We start from the raw sequence: 25,712 nt of genomic DNA on the forward strand, positions 1-25,712 counted from the left end.
CTGCTTTCCTACGTTGTCAGATTTGTTTTTCTAAGCAGCAGTTACATGATGCCTGGTGCCTGAAAAACTGGACAGAACATTATCTGACAGGATTATTTAATTCCAAAATGATTGGTCCGATTTTGCAAACTGCACAGATCCCTCGCCGCAGGAACACACTTTCTTTGTCTCTTTCAGGACATTTCTTCATTACAGATTTCAAATGTAATCACTTTTTGCAAAGAAAATCACTGTGGATGAGAAAGGTTTGTGTTGCACAATGGCGCCCTCCAGAGGATTCGTCTGTAGACTGGGATGGTAAACAAACAGGCAAATATTTTCCAGCATCTTTATTATCATATTATGTATAACATGACTGCACAAGAAAAATAACTACATATTCAGTGACAAACAGATTGCATAAAACAATGCTAAGACCTGATGCAAGAATGAATAAACTCAGATTCTCCATCTGCTTATGCCAAGTGTCCTGACATTGAGGATGTGACTGCACACGCACACAAACATTCTCCCTGAAAAGTAACAGAAAAGTACTGACAAACGATTACAATGGAACCAGAATGAAGCAGAGTGTAACCAGCATTGAGTGACCTGTACATAACGGTAAACTGCATTTTACAACATAAAACATATTGACAAAACATGTTTAAAAACTATCCAAACCTCATAAAAATATAAAAAATTTGGTCGTACAATTCTTAGAGAAGGCATATATTTATACAGTATGTTTGCAAAGTGAAAACGGAGGTTTAGAACAAAGACTCACATTTCACAAAGCTTCTCATCAAATGATCTCTCCTCTCAGATCACATTTGACTGCAAAAGTTGTGAGAGTTTACAAAGTACAGGTTGAAGGTTAGTGTTAAATGCCAAGTCATGTTCAGAAGAACACCTTGTCTCTTTGTAACAGGACATAACCGAACATGAGCCAAAGCTCGTCTGCAATTCCATGAAAAAGCACAATGAGGAGGCTTTTTAGACCAATGAACGTTATCAAACCTGTCCCATGTGCTCAGGTCCATTTGATTTTGTTCTATTCTAGCTCTTAATATGATTTTTAGCCACAATCATTATTATACAAACACTCATCCAAAATCTAGCTTCTCACACTGAAACAAAACAATGTAATTGAATAAATTTATGACTTTGGTCAACAGTTCTCAAACCAGTTCCCTGGATACCCCATTGATAAAAAGTTAAAGTTTTTGGATTTGCTAGGTACAGGAACAGGATAAAAATGTAAAATGTATTCTTGTTGAAGGTCCCAACCAGCTGACATTAAAAACACAGTCAGACCTATAAACTAGACTGCTGCCCTGAAGAGTAACACACACACACTTAATAATTAAAGTACCCTTACATGATTTTTTGTGTGTTTTAAATGAACTTTGCATCCAGAACTCAGACTTTGAATATCCACTGTGCAAATGTGATGGAAAATGATGTGTCAAAAGAGATTACAGTGTCAAGTGTAAAAACAGACAAAGAACAGGACGAATTCAACTGGTGCAAATAAAAAGCAGTGTCCAAAAAAAGGAAAGGAACCTTTGGTGCTTTGTACACAGTGGTGGAATATTGAAAATGGATAACACATTTCTAAATTAATAATAATCTAAAAAAATATATCCATCATAGAGAAGTGATTAACCGTGATATTTAATTCAAGAGAGTTTTAATCTGACTCTACCTGTGCTAAGAGGATTTTGTGGCATTTGAAACCTTATATAAACTTTATATTGTACATAGCATAGTCGCTGGGCAGCACAGGTGTTTTCAATAAATGTGCAACAACTGAACAACAGGGAATGTGATAATACTGGCTGGAGAGTATTATTGCCATCCACCAAATCAAGTCCTTAGTATTAGTATGTAATAAAGCAAACGTTTCTGTGTATAAATTCCAAGTTGTGCAGGATAAACTAGTCCAAAAACATATTCCAGGCATTTTATAGACATAATCTTTACGCAATTTCCAAGTAAAATCTGTACCTGTAACTTCACCACATGATATAAACCTTTGCCACTAAATCCAAAGAAACCTATGTTTAAACATATGGTGAAAATAAAAGTCTTGAAGCAAACAAAGGTAATCGAAAGGCACTGCAGCTTCATCATGGTGTAGGAGGATAACAATAAGGTGTATGACAAAGCAACTGCTCACTGCCTGTATATATAAATAAGTCTTCTAGAAGTCTGGGCACTTGTTAAGCATAATCCTTCATTTTCCCAGGTAAGTGATCTTTCAGGAACGGTAAACATCATATCAGAAGCAGACATGGGATCATAAGATCTTCCAAATATCATTTAAGCCACACTGGCAGCTACTCACAACAGTCTTTATCTACAGTGTAGTGTGAATGTCTATCCACATGTTGTAGCACGTTTTACATCAGTTCAACACTCCCAACCCCCTTTTCCACATTTACTGAGACTGGAAAATAAAAATGAGGTGTACACGAGAATATTTCATTTAATTAATTACCACACAAATATGAGTTTTAGACAAAGTCTTCCATACAAAATGTTTGGGTCCTTGAATGCCATGGAGTGGAAGATTTTAATCCACTCATTTTCATTCTGTTTTGTCCACTTCAGGTGGGTTGTCAAGGTCAAGGTCTGGGTCTGCTAAACAGCAGAAACACAGCTTCTGGGTGTACAGTGAGATTACATCTGAATAAAAAGGGGGGAAAAAGATTTAGTTACTCAGATATATTCCTTACCATGCTTAAAAGGTGTGTGCTTATTGAAACCTTCATGTAATCCGATTGGTCGCAGAGAATGAAGGCAACAAGGCAGCTTTTTAAAGTCTTCAAATCTCTCAAATGTAGAAAACAAAATAAAAATTAATCAATTTGGACACTGCACAAAAGGCGACAAAAAACAAAAATGTCTTTCCAACAACATATAATTTTGTCTTTAATGAATAAGTCACTGTCAAACTGCAGTTATAAAGGGTGCTTGCATGGAAAATTTTATTTGAACCTCTTAAGATTATATTTCTTTGTTTCCACCAAAGGCTAAGTAAACATGATAATGTCAAAGCAATTTTGACCAGCCCTAACACAACTCACCAAGCATTTGCTTAAGGAAGGCAGGTCTGGATCTTGGAGGCAGGTACACGCAGATGAAATAGACAGGAACTCCAGATAAAGCCACAAGAATTCCCACCAGTGTGTTCAGAAAGTCACTGTATAGTGGTACCACCACCAGGAACACAGTGCATAAACAGTACACTATGGGGAAAAACAGACTCATCTACACATGCATTCAAACAAACACGCACACACACACAAACACAGCCACTTAGCAAAACACCCACTGTTAACTCAAATGTGCACACATTCATCAAAAAAAGAAACAACTGCCAACAGAAAGGGACACTCAGGAGCAGCAGAACATGACCCTCATGTCACTAGCCCATATAAATTTGGCTGAGGAGCAGTGAGACTGGGTTCTTTAGAGTGACGCTGCACTGTATGATAACATTTTGGGATGAGATGGTGTGGAGATTTAATTCCAGCATGAGTATCCAACTTCACTAATTATCTTTAGGCTGAGTGTGATCAAATCCTCACTACAAATGTTCTAATATCTAGTATATAGGCATTCCAAAAATAGAAAACTAGAATAGCAATGATTTCTAAATACAGCATTAAAGGAGTAGTTTCCCATGTAGTGTAATAACCCATGCCATATATAATCCAGTCCATATGACTGCATATAACTCACTGCATAGGTTTTGATAATGTCAATTGCTAGACAGATTAACATTGTCTGTGTATATTGTGTATTTCCGTTAACAGATATCTCTTTGTGAATAAGATTCAGATTCAGATGTACAGAAACCAAGAGAGGAACAGAGGCTTCACTTTGACTGGGCGAGGCATCTCTGGAGCCTTTATGCGCAGGTATATCTGACTTCCAATGGACAGGCCAAGGAACAGCCAGTAGTTAAAGCTGAAGTAATTAATTAGACGGAACACATCCTTCTCACACAGATAAAGCAAGGCCATGCCACCCTAGAAAAAACACACACACAAAGATGTGCATTAATGAACACAAAACTTTAGCTTTAGCAAAAGAATATTTGAGAAATCTTCTGCTACTTACATTAAACAGCAAGGCTGGGATAGGTGTATAGCGATTAACATGGATCATGGAGAGAAAGTTGGGTAAATGGCCCTCTCTTGATCCAACAAAGAACAACCTTGATATTGGATGGCGGTAACAGATAAAACAGTTCTATTACAATAAAGATGGGATTGATTCTGTATGTAAAGAAATCACAACTAGATCATAAATGGTTAAGACATCACCCTTGCCATCATCATAAAGACAAATGTGCAACAAAGATTAAGTCACAAATTAAAGCTAATTTGTAAGACTTTAGTCTTTGAGGCTATAACAATTTCAAAATCTTCATAAAAAGAAATAGTTATAAATAGTCAGAAATATTAATTTAAAAAAAAATAATAATAATTTAATTATGACTTACCATACTGTTTACTCTTTCTAGTAATTTCTGCAGAGTTTAAGTACTAAATCTTAACCCTCCAGTGGTGAACACTGACCTGGATGCAGCAATGATGGAGGAGTTGAGGCCTCCGTAGCACGAAATGGCAACAGAAAGAGGGATCAGCCAGCGGGCGAAACCAAGGACACTATCAGCAAATGTCTATAAACAGATAAGTGTGCACACTGTTCATACTCATACACATCACAATGTAAGACACAGTTTTGACTTGTTAATAGTTTTGCTTTACTTGTTTGATTTCATTTGCATTTTTATTATTTGCTATTATAAATGCAATTATAAACATTCAATGATTATTACAAAGTGTGTATAATAAAAGTTATCTAATTAAAAAAAACTAAAACGCACGAAGAAAATAATAAACATGCCATTTCTAAAATGTTTTAATTGTATTCAAATGTGTTCCATACAGTCAGCCCATCACTAGGCAACAGAGCATCTCTTGTTGTGTAATAATGTTGGAGAGTCCCTACAGAGAGAGACGTTTGCCTTAGGCTTCCTCTACTTAACCAGATCAGTAGACCAGCAGATGAAAACTGTAAAAACCAAATTACACTGAACAGATGCTGCCAACTACAATCTGTTTTGTGGTTTGCCAGAGCCAAGGAATTACAAATCCCAAATGAAACAAGGTTGTAGTTACTTGTTCAACAAAATCTATTAAATCGCTAAGCTCACCACAGCCACAGCTTCACTATTTAGCACAGTGTCCATATCCATAACTGTGTAATATGCAATGTTGGTCAGGAGGTAGATCACAGTTACGATAGGCATGGAGATGGCTATAGACAGAGGTAGATTTCTGGTGAGGAGAAACAAAAAAAAACAAACATTTCAAAAAACAATAAAAGGGAAGAGGAACTATATTTCCATTTGTACTGCTCAATTTCTACCTCTCTGGGTTTTGGATCTCCTCAGTGATGAAGTTGAGTGTGTCCCAGCCAGAGTAGGAATAGAGAGCAGCATACAGGGCCAAGGCCATATCCCCTGCATTCAGCTTAGAGTTCTTAAAAGAGTTCTGAAAGTTTTCAGTTTTACCTGAAAAAAAAACATTTAAATCATACAAAGTTTATGACCCTCATCTACCAAAAGCATACACCGTGGACAAAAGCATCGAGACACACCTCCTAACTATGGAAAAATCTTTATAGAGCTCATCGAATTGGTTACTTTAATACCATGCTACTGTTTTAACAAGCCAGTTCAAGTATTTTCACTCCTAGGCCCCTTAATCCCAGCTAAGGGGCAGGTTAATTCTTTACCATAAAACATTTTGGACAATCGTATTTTTCCAACTGAGTTGGAAAACTTTAAGGAAGATCCTTTTCTGTTCCACTATGACTGAGGTGGTAAGCCTCTCTAAAAGAGCGGAAGTCCATATTAATGCCTATGGATTTAGAATGAGATGTCATACAACCTCCTGTAGGTATCCCAGTACTTTTGTCCACATAGTTTAGATAACCATTTTTTAATTATAGTCCAGTATTTCACCTTTAATTACAAAGAATAAGAATTTATTTTCCTACCTTGTGCCAAAATTACTATCCCAGCAATAATGATTACGATGAGTGCCAGGACTTTTGCCACAGTAGAAATAACTTGTAGGATGGCTCCCCATTTCACTTTCATACAGTTCACGAATGTTAGCAGAGCTGTAGTGAGAATATGAATGCACAAAGTGTAAGAGAGTGGTTTTCTGTAAAAACAGTCTAAAAAACATACCTGATCATTAGAAAACACAGAACATGACTTATTAGGCCTAAGTAATATCACAGTTTAAAATAATATCACAATTGACATTTCTTTATGGGCACCATTGGTAGGACTTTCAGTTCATGGCATTGTTAGCCTGGGACGCCTAAATACTTATTGAAGATCTGAAGTAACACCTGGCTTTTAAAGTAAATAATAGCTATGTAACATGAATTTGACACATTTTTTATGACTCAATTAAATTCTGAACATAATATGCACTATACTGCCCCATCTAAATAATTGAATTCGGGTATTTGACCACTTCAGTGTCACCTAGACATGCAGACTAATGATTGACCGATATGGGTTTTTTGATGGCCGATGCCTGAAATATATATGAAGTGGTCAACAGGTTATGAAAACCACAAAAAATAATAAAAATAAATAAATGTAGGAGCTTGTCTTATTTTGAAAAAAAAAAAAAAAAAAATATATATATATATATATATATATATATATGTTAGTGACTATAAACTGAAGAGTTCATGAGTCCCATTACTTTTTTCTTTTTAAAATTGCGTCTCCATGGGGTCTACTTTCATCAGGTAAAATTTGGAGTTGATACGACATACTGATTTTAAGTTATTGAAGCTGGAGCAGACAGTACACAGATGGCCTCTCCAAGTGTCTCTTTAGACCCAAGCTCTCCATAAGGAAAATGATTGCTTTTACTGCAAAAGTAAGTGTATACAGTGTATCAGTGGCAGATGCTGGTCTTTCAAGGAGGGGAAGCTCAATTTCGGCCTACATCATAAAATGTGTCGGTTTATTTATACGTAAATTCTACCCTCCGTTCCTTTTTAAGAAAATGATCTGTGACCCTGTCGTACCAACAAGGCGTCTTTTCCAGGGACTTGACTAGCTGATTCGCTCATTTCGCTGTCAATCAAAAAGGGATTCAGCCTCAGAGAGATCATCCAATCATCATGCAGAAGCTGAGCGTCCGGGCCAGCTTAGGCCAGCCCACTGCCCTATAGACCCCCAGAGACGCTGAGCGTCTGATGGGCGGGACAAAGCCCAGCATTTATCCAATCACGCGTCTCGATTCGCTGCTTCGCTATTGAACTCTGTGGACGCTAAAGCACTGTGAAGGGAATGATTGAGAGGAAAGCCGCATCTTTACCAGTGATAAGAAGCAGATTCTGAACAAAAGTTGAGCGCGTTGTAGTGCACATTTATTCAATGACATGTACATACAACAGTATATATTTGATCACTTATTTTTTCACATTTTAGGGGAAGCTGAGCTTCCCTTGCAGTCTTAGAGCAATCGCCACTGCAGTGTAAATATCTTTTCTAGACCTAATGTCAACATCTTAAGTGTTTTTCTTTACTTTCAATGAGAAACTAGTCTCCTGTCCCTCACCAAGTGGAAAGTTACCCCTCCCCATGCAGTAAAAAACCCTTAGTTATGGTGTGTTTTATTCTGATGTACTGAGTTTATTTCCGATGTTTACACTTGTTTCTCACAAAGTACAGTGTTCTTTTAAATGACTGCCATGTTAAAAGGCGAGAGCTGCACTCTGATTGGCTGTAGAGCAAGGCAACCGCCCCCACACCCCCTGCTGCATTTAAATGTCCTCAGTGGGGGAAACGTAACTAGTGAAAGACATCTGAGCTTTGAAACATGTTTATTGACTTGATTATTGTGGAGCTTGTGGCTGTCAAACAGAACCATTTGAGTCTCAGTGTCTGGGTCTGTTAGGCACTGAAAACATATCCGCTCTGCTGCGTCTTTGTCCCTCCTCCTTGGGTGTGCATTGCCATAACTCTGCCCCTGATTGGTCTACAGACTTGATTGACATGTCATTGGAAAGCTGAGAGTCTAAGCTATGCGGCATTAGGTGACATGAGGATAATATTTTAATTATTTTTTGAAAATGTGTAATATTTTTTTTTTGGCCAGTACTCACGAACGGTTTGACGGAGAGAATCAGATTGCTGCTGTGCTAACTTTGTGTGTGAGCCGCTTGTGGGTTCTTCAGACTTCGAGAAGCAGAGGTTTTGTCATTAGTGATAAAGAAACCTGAAGCTTGGAATATCTTATATTTTTGGCTTTAATTCCTTAGTCCTACATTTTAGCGTATATCCTCGTGAGCCTGAGAGTCTGCCCGTTCGATTCGTGTATGACATGTACACACTAATCAAATATGGCGCTGTGAAAAATTAGAAAATCTGTACGGTCACTAATAATTTTTCATAATTTCCAATAACAGCAATAAATACTTATCAGAGGGATTATATATCAAATGATTAAATCAATGAAAATCAGTGACTTTCAGCTTTAATTTGGTACATTAACTGTTGACTTTGGACCTATTGTACTTGAGATATACTGACGGATATAACAATGAGTGATTTTTTTATATTCGCTGCCGACCAATGAGTGAAATAAGAGGCTAAATAATGCTGATGTTCTAGGTTACAACTATCAGCTTAGTAGTTTATGATAGCAGATTATTGAGTGTATGTTACAAAGAGCAGCCAGTAACAAATAGTGAGAGCTGAAGAAGAGAAAATAATTCATACTGTTTTCTCTGATGAGACGGCATGCAGCTACATGTTGGAGGCTTGTACTCCTGTACTTGTGCTCAATGATGTCTGCCTGTAAGATGACAACATGGACGCAAAGGGTGCTCTAACGGCCAGAATGACGGAGCTGCCCACAGCATTGCCGGTGTGTATTGTGTAAATATCAGCCTCTTGTGCTAATATATTGGCTGATGCCGATTATATAAAAAAAGACAAAAAATATATAGGTCGATCACTAATGCAGACTGTGTATACAAAATTATTAGTTTTCTCACTACTTAATATTCCACTGTCAACTGTTAGTGGTATTATTATAAAGGGGACGCGATTGGGAATGACAGCAACTCAGCTACTAAGTGGTATGCCAAGAAAGGGCAAGGTCATGCAAGGATTTAAACACCAACACAAGCAACTTGAACTTTATACGGTACTGCACTGGGAGCCAATGAAGAAAATTTAGGACTGGAGTAATATGCTCCCATGATCTTATATGGGTCAGTACCCTAACAGCAGAATTCTGCACATATTGCAGCCTGCTCAAAGCTAGACGAGGTCGGCCATACAACAGAGCATTGCAGTAGTTGAGTCTGGAAGTTACAAACGCATGGACTATGGTCTCGGCAGCAGTGAAAGAGAGAAAAGGGTGAAGCCTATCATCCAAGCCCTCACATCGGTTAAGCAAGTCAGCAAAGCACCAGGTGGCAAGCTGTGAGAAGGGTTTGTAATAATATATATCTGGACATCATCAGCAAAACAGTGAAACTGGAGCCCATGATATCACCAAGAGGAAGGTTGTACAAGATAAAGAGCAGGGGCCCAAGAACAGAGCCCTGGGGGACACCATGGTGCAAGGAGCATATGTCAGATTGAAAACCTCCCATTGAAACAAACTGCTGCCTACCAGAAAGATAAGACTGAAATCAAGCTAATGCAGTACAGTTAGGCCATACATATTTTTGGAGCTGACTTAATGAAAGATTATGGCATACTGTATCAAATGCTGCAGTAAGGTCCAATAGGAGAAGCAGACTCAGCGGTCCTTGGTCATCAGACAGCAAATAATTGACAACCCTTACGAGAGCAATTTCGGTGCTGTGATTCCTCCTAAATCCTGATTGCAAAACTTCAAACAGATCACATGATTCAATATGTTCTATTAACTGAGCAGCTATTGTTCGCTCCAACAGTTTAGCAAGAAATGAGAGATTAGAGATGTATAATTTATAATTATAATTAATAATATAATTTTGCATAATTTGTGTTGTAGTTTGAATGTTAGATCTCCTTTTGTAAGTCGCTTTGGATAAAAGCGTCTGCCAAATGCATAAATGTAAATGTAGAGATGGGCATATCATTTCCAAGATTCTCAGGATCTAAGCCAGGCCTCTTGAGAACCAGAGTAATAGCTAACAGTTTTAAAGAAGCTGGGACCATTCCTGGGCTAAGTGAAGCATTGATAACCTTGGTAATAAGAGGACAGAAAAATGGAGAACAGGTTTTCATCTGCTGTGTTGGCATAGAGTCTAACTGACATGTAGTTACTCTTGAGAACTTAATTTGTGAAACATACTGTTGGTTTACAGTATTGAAGGTAGAAAAATAGCTGCTGCTGAACTGAGAAAATAGTTGTGGAATGTTTAACCTAGTTGCAATAGGTTGAAACTGTGAGTAAATTGTATGTAGGGCTCAATAGTTTATTGACAGTTAAGAAGAGAGATATAGGGTTACCGTAGGCACCATGAATAACATTAGCATAATAGAGTGTTTTAGATTCCTGTAGTTTTTCCTTATAAAACAGGACATGACCACTGTAAGCAAAGGCATGCACAGTCAGGCCAGTTCGGTTTGAAAGACGTTCAAGGTGACAACCAACAGCTTTCAGCTTGCGCAGGTCAGCAGTATACCAGGGAGCAAGCTGATAAAATGTTACCAAGCATGTTCTTAGAGGTGCCAGGTGGTTTAAATTACGTGACAATGTTTTATCATAGTGGGTTACTAGCAGATCCGGATTTATACAATCAGGTACCGGACTCTGACTGAGCATCTCCATAACAGCAGGAGGACTGGTATTTTTAAGGCTCCGGAATGTAAACTGCCATGATTGATGCTGCCCTTACTGTTGACATGGTATTGAAAAATCCAAGCACACAGCTTTATGGTCAGATACACACAGATCAATGCCTTTAAAATTAAAAGGGTTTGACCCATAGAACAAACAATGTCCAAGGTGTGGCCCTTATTATAAGTAGGTAAATCAACGTTCTGAGAAAGATTGAAGTTCTGTAGAACATTAAGAAATGCTTTAGCAAACAGACAGTTACCAGAATTTATATGAATATTAAAGTCCAAGCAGCAATAAATCAACATAAACAGGAATAAATGTGGAGATTAACTCAAAAGTCTGCCATAAAAACATGAAGTTTTTGGGGAATGATAGATAAGCAGAACCAATACAGGTTTAACAGCAGAGACCAATCGTGCCAAACACTCAATCGATATCTTATTTGGGATTAAAACTGTTAACTTTGAGGTTAACAGATGTGCAAGTCCTCCACCTTGACCAGTTAAACGAGGTTTAACCACGTATTGATAATGTGAAGGCAGAGTCTGAATGAGCGCGAAATACTCATTGGGCCGCTGCCAGGTTTCCGTGAGACAGAGCAGGTCGATGTCATGTTCCAAAATAACATCAGCAACAAACGTTGCCTTATTATTTAAGGAACAAACATTGAACATAGCACATTTAAGATTATGATCAGTGCTCGGGGCATATAGAGATGTTGTAGATACATAACATAGGTTCCGGTTATTTATGTGATCAGTTGAGCCTACCGTCACCTGGGACGATTTACGGCAATTCGATGCCCACAGGAAATAATGTTGGGGTGCTGATAATAGTTATAAGTCCGACCAAGATTCCGATGGCAATATTTAGATCGTCACAAAATACCAAGGTGACGATGCATCAATAGAGGAGCAGGAGTTTTACACTGTGCATTTAGGAACATAAAAAGTTAATCAAAAGGATACGTTATCCTCCTCCTCGTCATAAGGCCACAATGGAAGTTGCAGCCATAACAGCCTGGTAAAAGCCAGAGAAAAAATCCTGAAATAATCCACATAGCCCGGGAGACAAATCCACAAGGCTCATATTACAGTAAATCCAGTACAAAGTTTGATACAATGTGTTGGGTTCCGCAGAACTTTTGCACACAGCGGGTAGAAAAAACAAATACAATCAAATACGAATACATTTTCACTGGGGGAGAAGCAGCAGCCAAACTCGCCAGCGTATCTCTCGCAACCCCCAAACTGGAATTTCTCCAAGGAAACTAAGCTTGCAGAAACTTGTGTGATCATCTTATGCTTATGACGTAGAAACATCTTCTTTGTCCACCTTTATATACTAATCTGTGCTACTGTGTGTTGACCACCTTAAGGTTAAATAAACTATTTTCTGATTGCAAATGCTCTGTTAGATTTCAATTTTTAATACTTTATATACACTCCGTAATACTTTATGTTCTCCATCACAATTTGGCGTCATTGGCAGGATTTCACACTGCCTTGGAGGGGGGGGGGGGCTGTTTCCAGTGGAAAGGGACCGATTACCCCTTGAACCCCATCTCACATGTTTGAGGAATAGGACATGGACTGACCTCCCATCCCTGACGTGCTGAAATTTGGAAAAGAACCTGGTGGTAGAATTTTTTTTTCAAAAATCCTTGGTGAATATCTTGCATTTCAGAAGGGGTTTATATGCATGTGTGACGTCTGTAGAATACTGTCTGTGTGAAGATATTCAATTCTTGGTTGCTCCAAGAATCTCAAAATGGGTCAAGATAATTCAAAGGGAGGGAAAGGGAAACCTTTCCCAGCCCCAGTAGTGCATTGCAACGAACCTCCTTTTGGTAAATTAATAGAGGGCATGAAACAAAGGGAACCAGATAGCTGCATTCAATTAAATGAATGGGTAAAATACGGTCACTTTCCCCCCCAAGGGGACATTAAAATATAAGTGAAATAGTCAACTTTAAACAACAATTACAATTAGCTCCACAAGACAGGTCTGATAAAGCTGAAGAACCTTATAATAGTAACAAAATAAAAAATAAACCAGGGAATTTCCCATGGAAACCAAATTGGCATGCTTATGGGAAGTGGAGACAGGCAGCACAAAAAGAGGCAGATAAGGAAAAGGAAGCCCAGGCGTGTACACACACATCAGACACCTCACATAAAAAAAGGAAACAGTAATCTGTGGTCAGTTGTTGAATTTGCAGAAAGAATCCCTGTATGATTGGCCTCCTCCTCCCCCCGAGCCAAATAATGACACAGATGAAAGCGAGGTGAGTGCTGGCAATGAAGTCATTATCAACCCTTCTCTAAGCTCAGCTACTCCCCAGCCACCAAAAGCTCAACCCAACACCAAAGTGGTAAAACAGATGAAGACGAGAGGAATCCTCCGTCAGGAAAAGGATGAAGAATTTGAACGTTTGCAGCAACATGCTAAAGTCCTGGAGAGACTTTTTTTTTTGTGAATGAGTGGAAACCACCTGTGAATGAACTAAAAGGCATGTGCACACAAGATGAAACTGGAATGAACTAAAAGTACAAGGAAATCTTCCTTTTCCCAAAGACATACAGTATGGGGATCACCCTACAAAGTTGCAGTAGCTGCCCTCTATATAAGAATTGAAGCAGTGTTTCTAGTTAGACTGAATCTGGACAAACTGTCTCAGTGCAAGCAGAAAGAAGGACACAGATTATCTACATGAACTGGAACAAATTCACGAAGCTCACTCCGGACTTCAGAAACCTGCTGACTATCCCGGAAATGACATGAGCCCGTGGGAAAACCACTTAAAATAACCATCCTGGCCTTTGCAGTTCATGTCGAAAAAAGACTGAATGATAAAGAAAAGAAAGGACAACAAAAGAGAGAAATGGAGCAGCACCAACTGCAGTGTGCTGTGCCGGAGGCTGCAAAAGCTGGTTTCAGAGGAGACCGAGGAAGAGGGCAAGGAAGAGGTAGAGGATGTGGAAGAGGTGGCACTGGCTTCAGAGACTTCTCTCAATACAAGTGTTACAATTTTAACGAAATGGGACACAGCACTGTTAATTGTCCTGAGAACCAGCCAGCAAGAGAGACACAGTTTGAGGGAGAGGAGGCATGAATCATACAGGGATCAGAACACACCCCTGGATACTGGTAAGATTGTTTTAAGTTTAAGCTTCTAACAAAACTTTTTTTTTTTTTTTTATTCACACTGGAGCTACAATTTCTGTGCTAAAAACAAGGGCCTTACACCCCGAACCACGTTTATCAGGGAGAAAAACATCTATATTGGTGGCGGGTGTCAGAAGGTAAACTCGACAGGAGCCATTTCATATGAGCACACACATGGACATCCAGAACCTGACATGACTTTTAATCACCTACAAATGGATTTTAGTGAATTAACACCATGTCTGAAAAAGAAATGTGCTTGTGATTGTTGACATGTTTTTCAAAATGGGTAGAAGCTTTCCCCACCACTCACCAATATGCAACAACAGTAGCAAAAATACTGTTGACGGAAATTGTCCCTAGGTTTGGTATTCCTAGGAAAACCTCATCTGACAATGGGCCATCCTTTGTTAGCAAAATTTTAATACACATCAGCAAAGTAATTGGCATACCACTACACAAACACTGTGCCTATCACCCTTGAGTGGAGGGGCAGTAGAAAGAGCAAATGGCACAATAAAACAAAAACTGGTCAAAGTGTGTCAGGAAATGGGGCTAAATTGGGTGGAAGCCCTGTCGCTGGTGTGCTTGAGTATGAGAAAGAGTGTCGTCCAGGACGAACCTCTCCCCTTTTGAGATAATGTTTGGCCATCCACCAAATACAAGATGTGCTCCCAAAAGAGAAACACTGGCCTTGGAAGAAGATCACATGCAAAAATATTGTGCAACTGTGTGTTCTGTTTTGTCTGATGTGACACAGGAGGGTGAAAGAATCTCTTCAAAGCCCAGCCGACACAGGACACATGGTGAAACCTGAGGACTGGATCCTGACTAAGGTCTACAAGAGGACAAACTGGAAAGCAGATCGCTGGCAAGGACCATTCCAGGTGCTCCCAACTACTCACACCGCAGTGAAGATTGCTGAGAGGGACACGTGGATCCACATCTCACAATGCAAAAGAGCCCCAGCCCCAGAATAGACAACAAATCAGCATGGCAGGAAAATTTTACATCTTGTTCAACTTCTGCAATGTGACAGCATTCATCTTCGCCTGCACCGTCCTGACAGCGTCCATCTGGATGCCCGTGAAAATATGCAAGTAAGCAAAACCGAGACTGTAGAAAGGTTCATAAACTATAGTAAAAATGTTTACTGGCAATATGTGACATATTTTGACATACAATGCAATATGTCAATCTGAGTTTTGACTTATAGACAGCACACAAGGAGGTAACTACATTGAATGTTTAGTGTAAATTTGTGCCACTTTCCCATAAACTGAGAGTGGATCTGTATCTGGTAGAGATTAAGCATTAAAGTGATAAAGCATTGCTAATGAGGATTTGAAATCATTTAAAACTGGCCAGGTAATTCAGGCAAATGTTATTAGCATAATTCACTAAGGGACTACAGCAGTCTCAGAGCAACAGCAGACAGAGAGTCTCTAAGAGAAAGCTGTTCTGTTCTCACAGAAATCTGCATCTACACAGAATAACTCTGAAAAATGTGATATTTATCCAGCAATACAGATCAAAGTTTACAGACATTTCACTGTAAGAATTGAGGAACTGTTTGTTTGTTACCAACGCTGAAAATCTGACAGTGGAATGGCCAAGCTGCCTGGGGACAAGGATGAACTGTTCCTCCAGATACAATCAAGGGATCTTTGAAGCAGGGACATATAACACACACCTAAAATTCCCTTAAACCCAAACAAATTGTTCGCACAGCTAGGTAAGTCCTCAGCTAAAGGCAAAAAAGGTGAACATTCAAGGTGTCTCTCTATACAGATGATACAGTAATCTTTTCAGTTGCCTCTTCTTGGAATCAGGCTATTGATGAATTATAGACTGTTTTTGTATGGTCTAAAGTTGGTTCTCAATGTTAACAAAACCAAACTCAAGATCTTTTCCAGAGTTCATCCTCAGATTTTCAGATTCTGTTGGCATTCATAACTTGGAAGTGGTCAAAACAGAAAGAGGATCATCCTATAAGTACTTTGGTATTTGAATGGATGGTAGCCTCTCTTTTAGAGTGCATATTGTGAACCTTGCAAAGAAATTCAAATTTAGGCTGGGTTTTGATTTATCGTAATAGGAAGTTTAGCAGCCTGGAAAATACTCGTACAAGCTTCATTTTTCAGTGTTCTTGATTACAGGGATATTATTTACATGCATGCTAGCTCCTCTGTACTCGTGTAGACTTTGTATATCACAGTTCATGTTTTATAACTAATTCAGCATTTTATACACATCATTGTGTGCTTCACAATCTAGCTGCCTGGCCTTCTTTAAGCCTGGGGAGAGAGCAGTACTGACATATGTATTTATTTACAAAGGCTTGCTGGGTGAACTTCCTTTGCGTGGACATTTTTAAATCACATACTAATCAATGTTTTGATTCTTACTCTTGTAAAAAGTAATCCTACAGAGTAAGATTAGTTCAAAATTGGGCAGAAAAGGTTTTTCAAATGTTGCCCCTTGGTGATGGAATAACCTTTAGAAAACATCTTACTGCCTGTCGCCATGAGTGAGTTTAAAACCTGATTTAAAAAAAAAAAGTAAATACTTAAAAGTGCATATGATACTCCTAAGCTGGGTTTTATGTTTGTATTATGTATTTTTCTTTTGTTTTGTTTCTTGTAACTTGAAACTCTGTGCTATCTCGGCAATGTCTCCCTTTAAAAGAGCTAATCTCAAGGCACTTCCTGGTTAAATAAAGGTTGGAAGGAGGGGGAAAAAAAGGCCTTTTAGTGCCGTCTCCTAGAGTTTCCAAAGGGCCAGGTTACTAAACTGAATCCAAGAGGAAAGCATACAGCAGTAAACATCCTAACGAGTTGCGTGCACAAACGACTCGGAAGAGGCCTGAACCATCTGACAGTTGGATTTATGGAGGACAGTTATCAGACTTGTCAGACCTACCAATGCAAATACAAAGACACTAACACAATGTTAACCACAAACTGCTAAGGCCCTGCTGTTTAGATGGATATCACCTCCATTCACACAGAGCACACTAGAGATACTATATTGCAGGTCATTTTCTCAACTGACTAAGCCAATCATTAGGATGAGCCAAGCTTTCATTTAATTAAAAAGCTAAAATACAGGACACAAGAAAGTTTAGATCTGTCAAATTGACATTCATTTCCCTGAAGTAATTATGCCCCCAATGCTCACATCATATAGGGATGATTTTGGTATTGGTTGATGTTTTTATAAATTGAATTCAGGGTATACTGGGCTACTCAGTTTAAACATTCTGCATGGTTTCAATTTTACTGTATTTTATTCCTACTCAGTTAATACTCAGTTCTCTTTAAATGTTAATCTACTGATGCTTTTCCGCTGCATGGTATCTACACTATTCTATTCCCTTTAGGCAATTTTTAAAATATACATTAATTTTTAAAAACATTAATGCTTAGATTCTGATATCTCCTCAATGCTCTATGATATTGAGGTGAGAAAATCACTTTGACAGTTATTAAAACAATCCAGCCTGCAGTTCTAGCAAGTCTAAGGTTAAAAAAGTCAAACACTGAAAGCAGTAACGAGAAATAAATATATGTTTAAACTATACTATAATCAAAATAAATTATCACTTAAAAAGTTTATAGAAAGAATTTAATTGAACAAAGATCTAATTACTTGGTCATGATACATATAACAATTAGAATTTCTTGAACTATTTTTCAATGGAATTTTTTAAATTCTATTACAGAAAGGAGCCAATTTTCAAAGTGCAAGACGTTCTTTTCATCAGACTATTCTCCTTTTACTCAAAGGCATAACTTTGGTGATTGTGGCCAGAGTTAATTTTTACATCAGCACAAAGCACAACATTTTCTGGTTTAACTACATCTCTTCGCATAATTCAGATGTTGTCTACTGTGACGAGATTGCACTTCCTATTTGCTGTCAACTAAACATTCCTACATGTCACTTGCTGTTATATAGGGTTTTTGTTTTCCCTTTACAACACCATTCATTAACTTCATTTTGGAGAATGAAAACTGCCTTCCCTAGCTGTATTTGCTGTTGTACATCAAATAATTAATAAGATGACGCAATCCAAGAACTAAGTATACATCAGTTACGCTGAGTCATACCAGGATATTGTCTCAGTGCAAATGAAGAGAACTGTCCTAGAAGACATTTCAATATATAAATTATATTTAAGCTCAGACAGTTGTCATCAGTTTGTCCTCACGATGACTTACTTTAGCTTAATTTAATTCCTCCACTGTAATTTAGTAACGTATGTCCTCTTACTTCTCTATACAAGTGTGTGGTATGTACACTTTCCAAGAAAAGAGAACTCACCAATGATGAGAGCTGCAATGAGGCGTACTGCTGTATATGGAGCCACACAGGTCGGATAGAAGGGTTGAACTAGGTAGTTTGAGAAGGTCAGAGCTATGACTGCCTGGCAAGCTGGCTCAACAATGATGAGTGAAGTCCACAGGCGAATAAAAGCCAGAAAACCTCCAAAAGACTCCAAAATATAGGCATAGCTGGCGCCAGACTTGCGGATTGTGGTGCCGAGTTCAGCATAGCAAAGAGCACCAAAAACAGAGAAAACTCCACCGATAGCCCAAACGACTAGGGATAGTCCAAAGGAACCTGTATAAAATAGCACACCTTTAGGTGATACAAAAATGCCAGAGCCAATCATGTTCCCCACTATGAGGCAGACACCATGTAAAAGAGAGATCTCTTGTTTCAGACGAAAAGATTTGGTGGGGGTTGTGTCCATTGTATCCCCCATAATTACACAAACTGTGTAAATACAAATGCAATGTGCAAAAAGCAGACAAAGGCAACAAGTAGACAGAGGAGGATCACAAGAGCTCTCAGTGAGGACTCATCTGGTCATCGTGGTCTTGGTTCTCATCTGATCCTGGTGGGTCAAATCTGTAGAATAAGAAGGAACAATAATCAATATGAAGAATCAACCAAGCTTCAGCTGTCCACAAAACACTTACGCACATTTCAGAATGTCGAACAGGTTTGCGTCAGGGAAAATGTAAGGCCCCCCCGCCAAAAAAAAAAAAAAAAAAAATGTTAGAAAATCCCACCCTATACCCCACTGGCCACACCCACACTTCCAGACTCTCTGGATAGAGTCTGGTGCCTTTTGCCATTTATTGTTACCAAGACCTGTGTACTATTGCTATTTTACCCCCCTATGTGCAGCTGTAATTAACACTGAAATTAATGTTCAATTACTTGTCATTGTACAGTGTACGATGAAATGTCTTCCGCATATAGCAGGGTATTTATCCCATCTGTGGCAGTGGGCACGGGCGGACACACACACACACACACACACACACACACACACACACACACACACACACACACACACACACACACACACACACACACACACACACACACACACACACACACACACACACACACACACACGGTGGAGGAGTTGGAGGAGCAGAAGACGACAGTGCTTCACTCCCTCCACCACAATTTTCTTGCCAGTTGTGGGAACTGAAACGCTCTTCTCTAACAATTAGGCCATGACTGCCTTAGTTCAAACAAAACTTCAGTTAAGAGCCAGTATAAAACAATAAATGAATATGTATATCTGCAAGCAGCCAATCAGACTGCAATTTGGTGAATCCTTACAATGTGGGCATGTTAATAAACTACAGATATCAGACTCTCTAACTATGTGAGGGCTGAGTGCCTGTGGCGAAAGCTACCAGTGGCAATGATTTCATGTTCCTGGAATTACAATGGAATAACAACATGGATATCATCAGCATGAACATACGTGTAGAAGGTGTGGCCTCTGACATTTTGTCACATTGTATTTATTTCATTTTCTCAGAGATACACCGTGTTTATAGAATCATATCATTATAATCAAGTATCATCAATGTCTGACAGACGTTTGGATCCAACCAGTGATTATAAACTATTTGATGCTGAATCTATTGTCCATTTTATTGGGTATTGTATATGGGCTGAGAGTTTGGGTGACTGACTTACAGAGCATTTTACACTCACTTCCTGTTTCTACACTCACTGTACATTCTCTGTAGTTACAGAATGTAGTCCATCTGTTGCTCTGCATACTTTGTCTGCCCACCTTTCACCCAATCCTTTACATGGTCAAGATCCCCACAGATTCAAACCACGCTTGATGTTTTGGCGTAGTGAATCGTTCTCAGTGGTGCAGTGACACTGACGTGGGGGTGGGATGTTTCTGTTTATTGTGCTGTACAATTAGATCAGACACAACAGTGCTGCTGGACTGAGAGCAGATCACCAACAAAAATATCGAGCTAAAAGGTTTCTGTGTTCACTAATAAAAGACTAGAGTATGACAACACTAACTGTGCAGAACCACATAAGCTACTCTCTCTGACTTTACATCTACATAGTGGACAAACGAGGTGGGTGTGTCTAACAGAGTGGACACAATGTTTATGAACTTCAGCAAACAGTGCTATGTCTGATCCACTTGTACCATACACTATATTATATAATATAAATCCCAAAAAGGACACAAAAGTGAAGAAAACTTGATATAAAAGTGGGTGATCCAGTTTTAGACACAAACCGCGGGGGAAGGGAACCACAACCTAACAGGTTTTCCCCGTTCCATTAGCTTTTGTCTAAAACTTGGACTGCTTTATTAAAATGTATTCATGTATTCATTCATTCATTTTCCTCCCCTTTGATTTATCTGTTACAAATCATCTCAGCTCGATAAATTACATATTTAGAAGATATTTCAAAACAAAAAATAAATTCCACTTGTCTTAAGGGTCTTAGATGTAACACCTGTTAGAAAAACTACCACTGTGGTGATACTCTCGAAGGTACAGTATCTTTACAGTACTTTTACAGTACCTTTAATAGAGAACATAAGTGTACCTTATTCTTTTATAACGGTAGATTTTATAATTGTGTTTGCTCCATATGGCCAATTTCATCTCCAGGACTTTTATTTTACACAGTTCTGTAATGGAAGATTACAAATATTCCCCTCTCCTTCTGGAGAAGAGAATGTAATCTACCTTTAGGGAACACAAATTAACTTCAAAACCACAGTTGTACATTTCAATGTACATTTACACAGTTTGTAGCTTTAGTGACCAATAACATTCCCTCTACTGTACTCTTTTTCTGAGATCTATGAACATTGACTTAGACACTGCCTCTATTTCCACTGGCCTGGAGTTCAAAAGCCCTGCCCCAAAAGTTGACTGGATTGGTTGCTCACGTCCTATGTCTGAATCTGTCCTGTTGAAAACTGCAGCTTAAACTTCAAACACTCAAACATGGTGTCAAGTGCATCACCTAGCATACAAAATAATACCACATAAACATGTCAACAAGGTTAAAAACTTGATAGTTCACTAGACGTCTTTATTTATCTGACCATTCATATTTATCTTGCAACACAATCACGTTGCAAGCTTGTGAGCCACTCCAGTGTGACTGGAACCCTGCAACAGCAGGTTGTAATGGAATTAGGTACAGAATGAAACCAAATAAAACCAGAGCAGTGTGAGAAATGTCCTGCAGCTGCAGATGTGCTGAAGTCATTCAAAGCAAGTGCAATTTATGTACACGTCCTAATGCCTGAAAGCATTATATATATAAAAAAAATAACGGGTAAACTTACCTTCCACAATGTCTACTCTTCTCTATTTTGATCACAACTAGGCTGGTTTTCCTAAAAGCATCTTAGATCAAACGAATTCTGAGAACAGAAATCTCCCACGTGCTCACAGAGCCCACCATTAGCTCGGGTGAATAAATAATCCCGGCACATGTTCGACCACTCTTAACTTCACTAAGTATTATCTAGAGGGGATTTAAAGTGAAGCGGCGTGGTCCTCGTTTATTCGGTGTTCATGCTTTGTGCAGAAGTCAGTCACTCGTCCTGTCAGGGTTTTCATATCGATACACACTCCCAATGACACCGGTCAATGAAATACACACAGGTCCACGTTGGATGTAACTCGGTCCTGCTGCACAAAGGCGCCTCACTCATCGCGGATTAATCTCGCCTCCCTCATCATCCTCTGCTCGGTCTGATCCGAGCCCAGTTCGGCTTCATCTCAAACGGCTCCTTGCTCCCTTTATAGTGTACTCTGTGTAACTAGATATGTCAGTTATTTTACACCCAAGTAGTGCACTTTATGTCCAGTAATTAAGTGTGCACGTGTGTGAATCCCGGGTCTGTAGTGTAAACCATAAACAATGTTATTTACCTTTTGTTGCATTTCCAACATCCTGAAGCTAATATTTGTTATTTTTATGAATTTTACAAAGGTAATGGGGTTTCCAAAAATTTCTACAAAAGCCGCAATTGTTATAAACCGTGTAGCTTTAGAGTAAGAGGTTAAATGTATAGAGACTAAAGTTTTTTGTAGAGTTCTGTTGTGAACTACAGACTAGGGGTCCATTTGTGATACGGCCGGACTCTGCGGTTCTCCGTGTGAAATACACAGACCCTACAGAATTCTCCCTTGACTCATACTAACGTTCATAGTTTAAACTGCCTTATCTTTGTGTCTTAAACCGGTTTAATATCCCATTAGTTGTCGGTTGAATGAGTCAATGGCGTGCTTCCTCTTCGCAGATGGCCAAATACGTGTCCTAAACTCCTCATATTAGCCGCCGGCTAGCTAACGTATAACTTAATTGCTACCCCAAAATAACGCTGGTAAAGTCAATTAAACCGCGTTTAAACGAACAACCACATATGAAACAAGAATAAAGAAAAGGCTAAAGCTAAAGATGAACATCACTGACAGAAAACGTCCGGAGGAACCAAACAAGTGACTAGCTACCATTCACCCAACGAGACACCGTCAGGTCCCTGCTGTGGCGGTAGAGTAAGGTCTTACACGTACGAGGAGCTGGAGGATGGTGATGTGTCCAATGATGGTCCACGTGTTGATTGTGAGGAGAAGGATTATGGTGATGTCCACATGTGCTACTTTGTAGAAAACAGAAGCTGAGAGGGAAGTCTCTGACTGAAATCTCAAACCTTCAATAGCTTCTTCCCGCCCCTAAACATATCTCATCAGGAAGAAACTGGAGACTGAACTCACAGGTTGTGCGGCAACTGTCCCTTATCTCTCTTTCTCAGATAAACACATACCTATACACGTTATTTTCCGTATCCCTATGTATGTGTATATTTGAATAACTGATGAAACAACTTTTCATGTATTTATTTTAGGATTTTCATGACTTGTGTTGCTATTATATGCAGCCCACTCTTAATATTTCGACCCCCTCCTTCTTTCTAAACACACTGCCTGTTCTCTACACTCCACTGACAATACAGGAGCACTGTGTACTTCTAAACGTACAGACTGTAGTCCTTTTGTTGCACTTTGTTAGCACTGCTGTGTCCGACCCATACCAGCACAGCACACACTAACACATCCCCTCCACATCAGTGTCACTGCAGCTTGATGACTTCCACCCAAATCATACCTGCTCCGTGTTGGCCCTGGGGGGGTCCTGATCAGTGAAGAACAAGGTGCTAACTACGTTTCAGGGCAACAGACAGACACAGTGCTCCTGTGGGGTCAGTGGAGCTGAGAGAACAAACAGTGAGTGTAGAAACAAGAAGGTGGTCAATATATTATGGGTGGACTGCATTTAAGGCGAGAAGCAAAATATAATAATGTGTTTCTGCCACCTTCTGGTGATAAATATAACTGCAGTGCAGAATTTACAAAGCTCAGTTTTTGTAATACCCGTCTGTCTTATACATATTATGACATATCCTTAGGCAAGACGTGCCTAGGACAAGACATTTGACATTAGCAAAGAAACTATTGTCATTAACTGTGGTCTGTTGGGGCTGTGGAAGCTCTGATAGGGACAGGAAGAGGCTAAATAAACTGGTCAGAAGGGCTGGCTCAGTCTTAGACTGTCCTCTGGACTCCATAGAGGAGGTGGGGGAGAGGAGAATGTTAGCAAAACTGTCTTTCCCAACAATGCGAATAATCATGTGCAATAACTTCTCATGTGCATTCATCTCTGTATGGTTGTATGGGTTTATATGTTTGTGAGTATGTAAGTTTTTAAGGCTTTTTCTCCATTGCTTTTATTGTGTTACTGTTTTTTCCCACTTTTTATCCAATGATTAAGATTGTGTACTACTGTAACAAGTGAATTTCCCCGATGTGGGATCAATAAAGTCTAAGACTAAGTCTAAGTCATAAACTCAGATCCATAATTATTGCCTTTCTTTGTACAGGGTGCATAATCAAAAATGGCTCCTCAACAGAGAGCCTTTTGGTCCAATGCATTTAATGGTACTCTTGTGTTCTGGTCACAATAATGTTTTTCAGTAGGGTGTAAAATGTTTTAACTTTAAGGTGTTCAGTCAGTTTTTGAGTGGATTTGAATGTGTGTTTTGGATCCGTGTTTTGGATCCGTGTTCTGCGGAAAAGCCAAACATGACCTAGTTTAAGAGGCAGCCAAATTTTCATCTCAAGTCTACTGACACTTCAAAGAGTTCATGATGCCAAAAATCCTCACAAGGTCCCTGTGCCTTTGGATGAAATACAGCTCCAAAACATCACAGATTAGGCTTTCTTCTGGAGCATACTCCAAATAATTCGTTAGAACCATGCAGATGCATTGGCATCTGGCAGGTTCACTTCAGTATTAATTGCCTGAAACTTCTTAATTCTTTCCTGAATGTGTATATGGGAATGTAGTTTTTAAATTATGGGCAACATGCTTTTTTGTCTTAATTCTTTTGTGTTTTTTTTTCTCTTATTTTCTACACGTTGATGAATGTTTTTGGGAATGTAGCCTTTGCATTAACTCATATTTGTATCACTGTGACAGCAGGACCCCACAGACGACTGCTGATTTTGTTTTCATGATTTTTTACATTGATCCTTAATAAGGAATGTCTACAATGATGGATTGGTGTTTACTCCACAGAATTTCACAAAATCAAAGGAAAGGAATGGCCTTAAGGTATGTTACATGTCATATTTGATTGCACAGTGTGTAAATAGTAACTTATGTACTATTATTAATGATGCTTTGTGGTAATGTTTTGTGACAGATATCTTGGTCTGAATCTACATTCACATAATAAACTGACTGCTGTTCAGCTTATGGCCAGCTTTGTTCAGACCACACAAATTTTATTATTCATGCTGCAGACACTTCTTCCTTCATTATTCATGTTAAGCACGGCTATAGCTTGTGCATTTTGATTTGTAGCTTGGTTTGCAATATAAGTACATTACAACCCTGGCTGAATGTAGATATGTCACTGTGTCCTATAATTGTACTTATTTTTTAGAATATTCCAGTGGATTTATATGTATATATTGTATTTTGTATTTAACTACAAGAAACGAGAATTATAATTCTGAGAAATGGTGGCGAAATCTCCAATTACAGTTTACTGTACTCTAAAGACAACACTGATGAATACATTGCTAACTGTGGTATACTATTTGTCATACTATTCATTTCTGTAGTTTGTGATTTGTAACTCAGCCAGTGTAAACCCATATTGAACAGGAAAGCCTAAACTAATAAGAAACAACAAATATATTCAGTGTTGCTGATCATTGATTCTGCTGCACAGTTATTGACGAACAGTAACAAAACAGGAAACTTAACTATGTTATA

At 38.9% G+C, this 25,712-nt stretch overlaps 1 protein-coding gene across 3 annotated transcripts; it reads right to left on the bottom strand.

Moving 5' to 3' along the window:
• Positions 1 to 326: 326 nt before the first annotated feature.
• On the bottom strand, positions 327 to 24,022 carry si:dkeyp-120h9.1 (Y+L amino acid transporter 2-like). 3 transcript variants are annotated; one of them, XM_066673877.1, is made up of 10 exons: positions 22,946 to 24,022; positions 18,378 to 18,968; positions 6,061 to 6,186; positions 5,428 to 5,572; positions 5,213 to 5,336; positions 4,572 to 4,675; positions 4,111 to 4,207; positions 3,870 to 4,019; positions 3,072 to 3,255; positions 327 to 2,670 (listed from the first exon to the last, which is right to left on the bottom strand). In XM_066673877.1, exons 2-10 carry the CDS (start codon positions 18,820 to 18,822, stop codon positions 2,573 to 2,575), a joined length of 1,473 nt encoding a protein of 490 aa, XP_066529974.1. In that variant the 5' UTR covers positions 18,823 to 18,968; positions 22,946 to 24,022; the 3' UTR covers positions 327 to 2,572. The 3 variants fall into 3 exon arrangements, with proteins under 3 accessions (XP_066529974.1, XP_066529976.1, XP_066529975.1); XM_066673879.1 differs by having other exon boundaries at positions 22,940 to 24,022; XM_066673878.1 differs by lacking the exon at positions 22,946 to 24,022 and adding an exon at positions 21,709 to 22,913.
• Between the last annotated feature and the right edge of the window lie 1,690 nt (positions 24,023 to 25,712).

The sequence above is a fragment of the Hoplias malabaricus genome, chromosome 6 (assembly GCF_029633855.1).
Source record: "Hoplias malabaricus isolate fHopMal1 chromosome 6, fHopMal1.hap1, whole genome shotgun sequence".
In the NCBI taxonomy this organism is placed as follows: Eukaryota; Metazoa; Chordata; class Actinopteri; order Characiformes; family Erythrinidae; genus Hoplias; species Hoplias malabaricus.

What these genes read in the sequence shown, in the direction of transcription:
- si:dkeyp-120h9.1 (XM_066673877.1), bottom strand. Translation starts at nt 18,822, where the DNA reads ATGGGGGATACAATGGACACAACCCCCACCAAATCTTTTCGTCTGAAA. An exon ending in GATAGTAATTTTGGCACAAG is followed by an intron (nt 5,573 to 6,060) that starts GTAGGAAAATAA and finishes TTTTTTTTTCAG; the next exon opens with GTAAAACTGAAAACTTTCAG. An exon ending in TCCCAGCCTTGCTGTTTAAT is followed by an intron (nt 4,020 to 4,110) that starts GTAAGTAGCAGA and finishes TGTTTTTTCTAG; the next exon opens with GGTGGCATGGCCTTGCTTTA.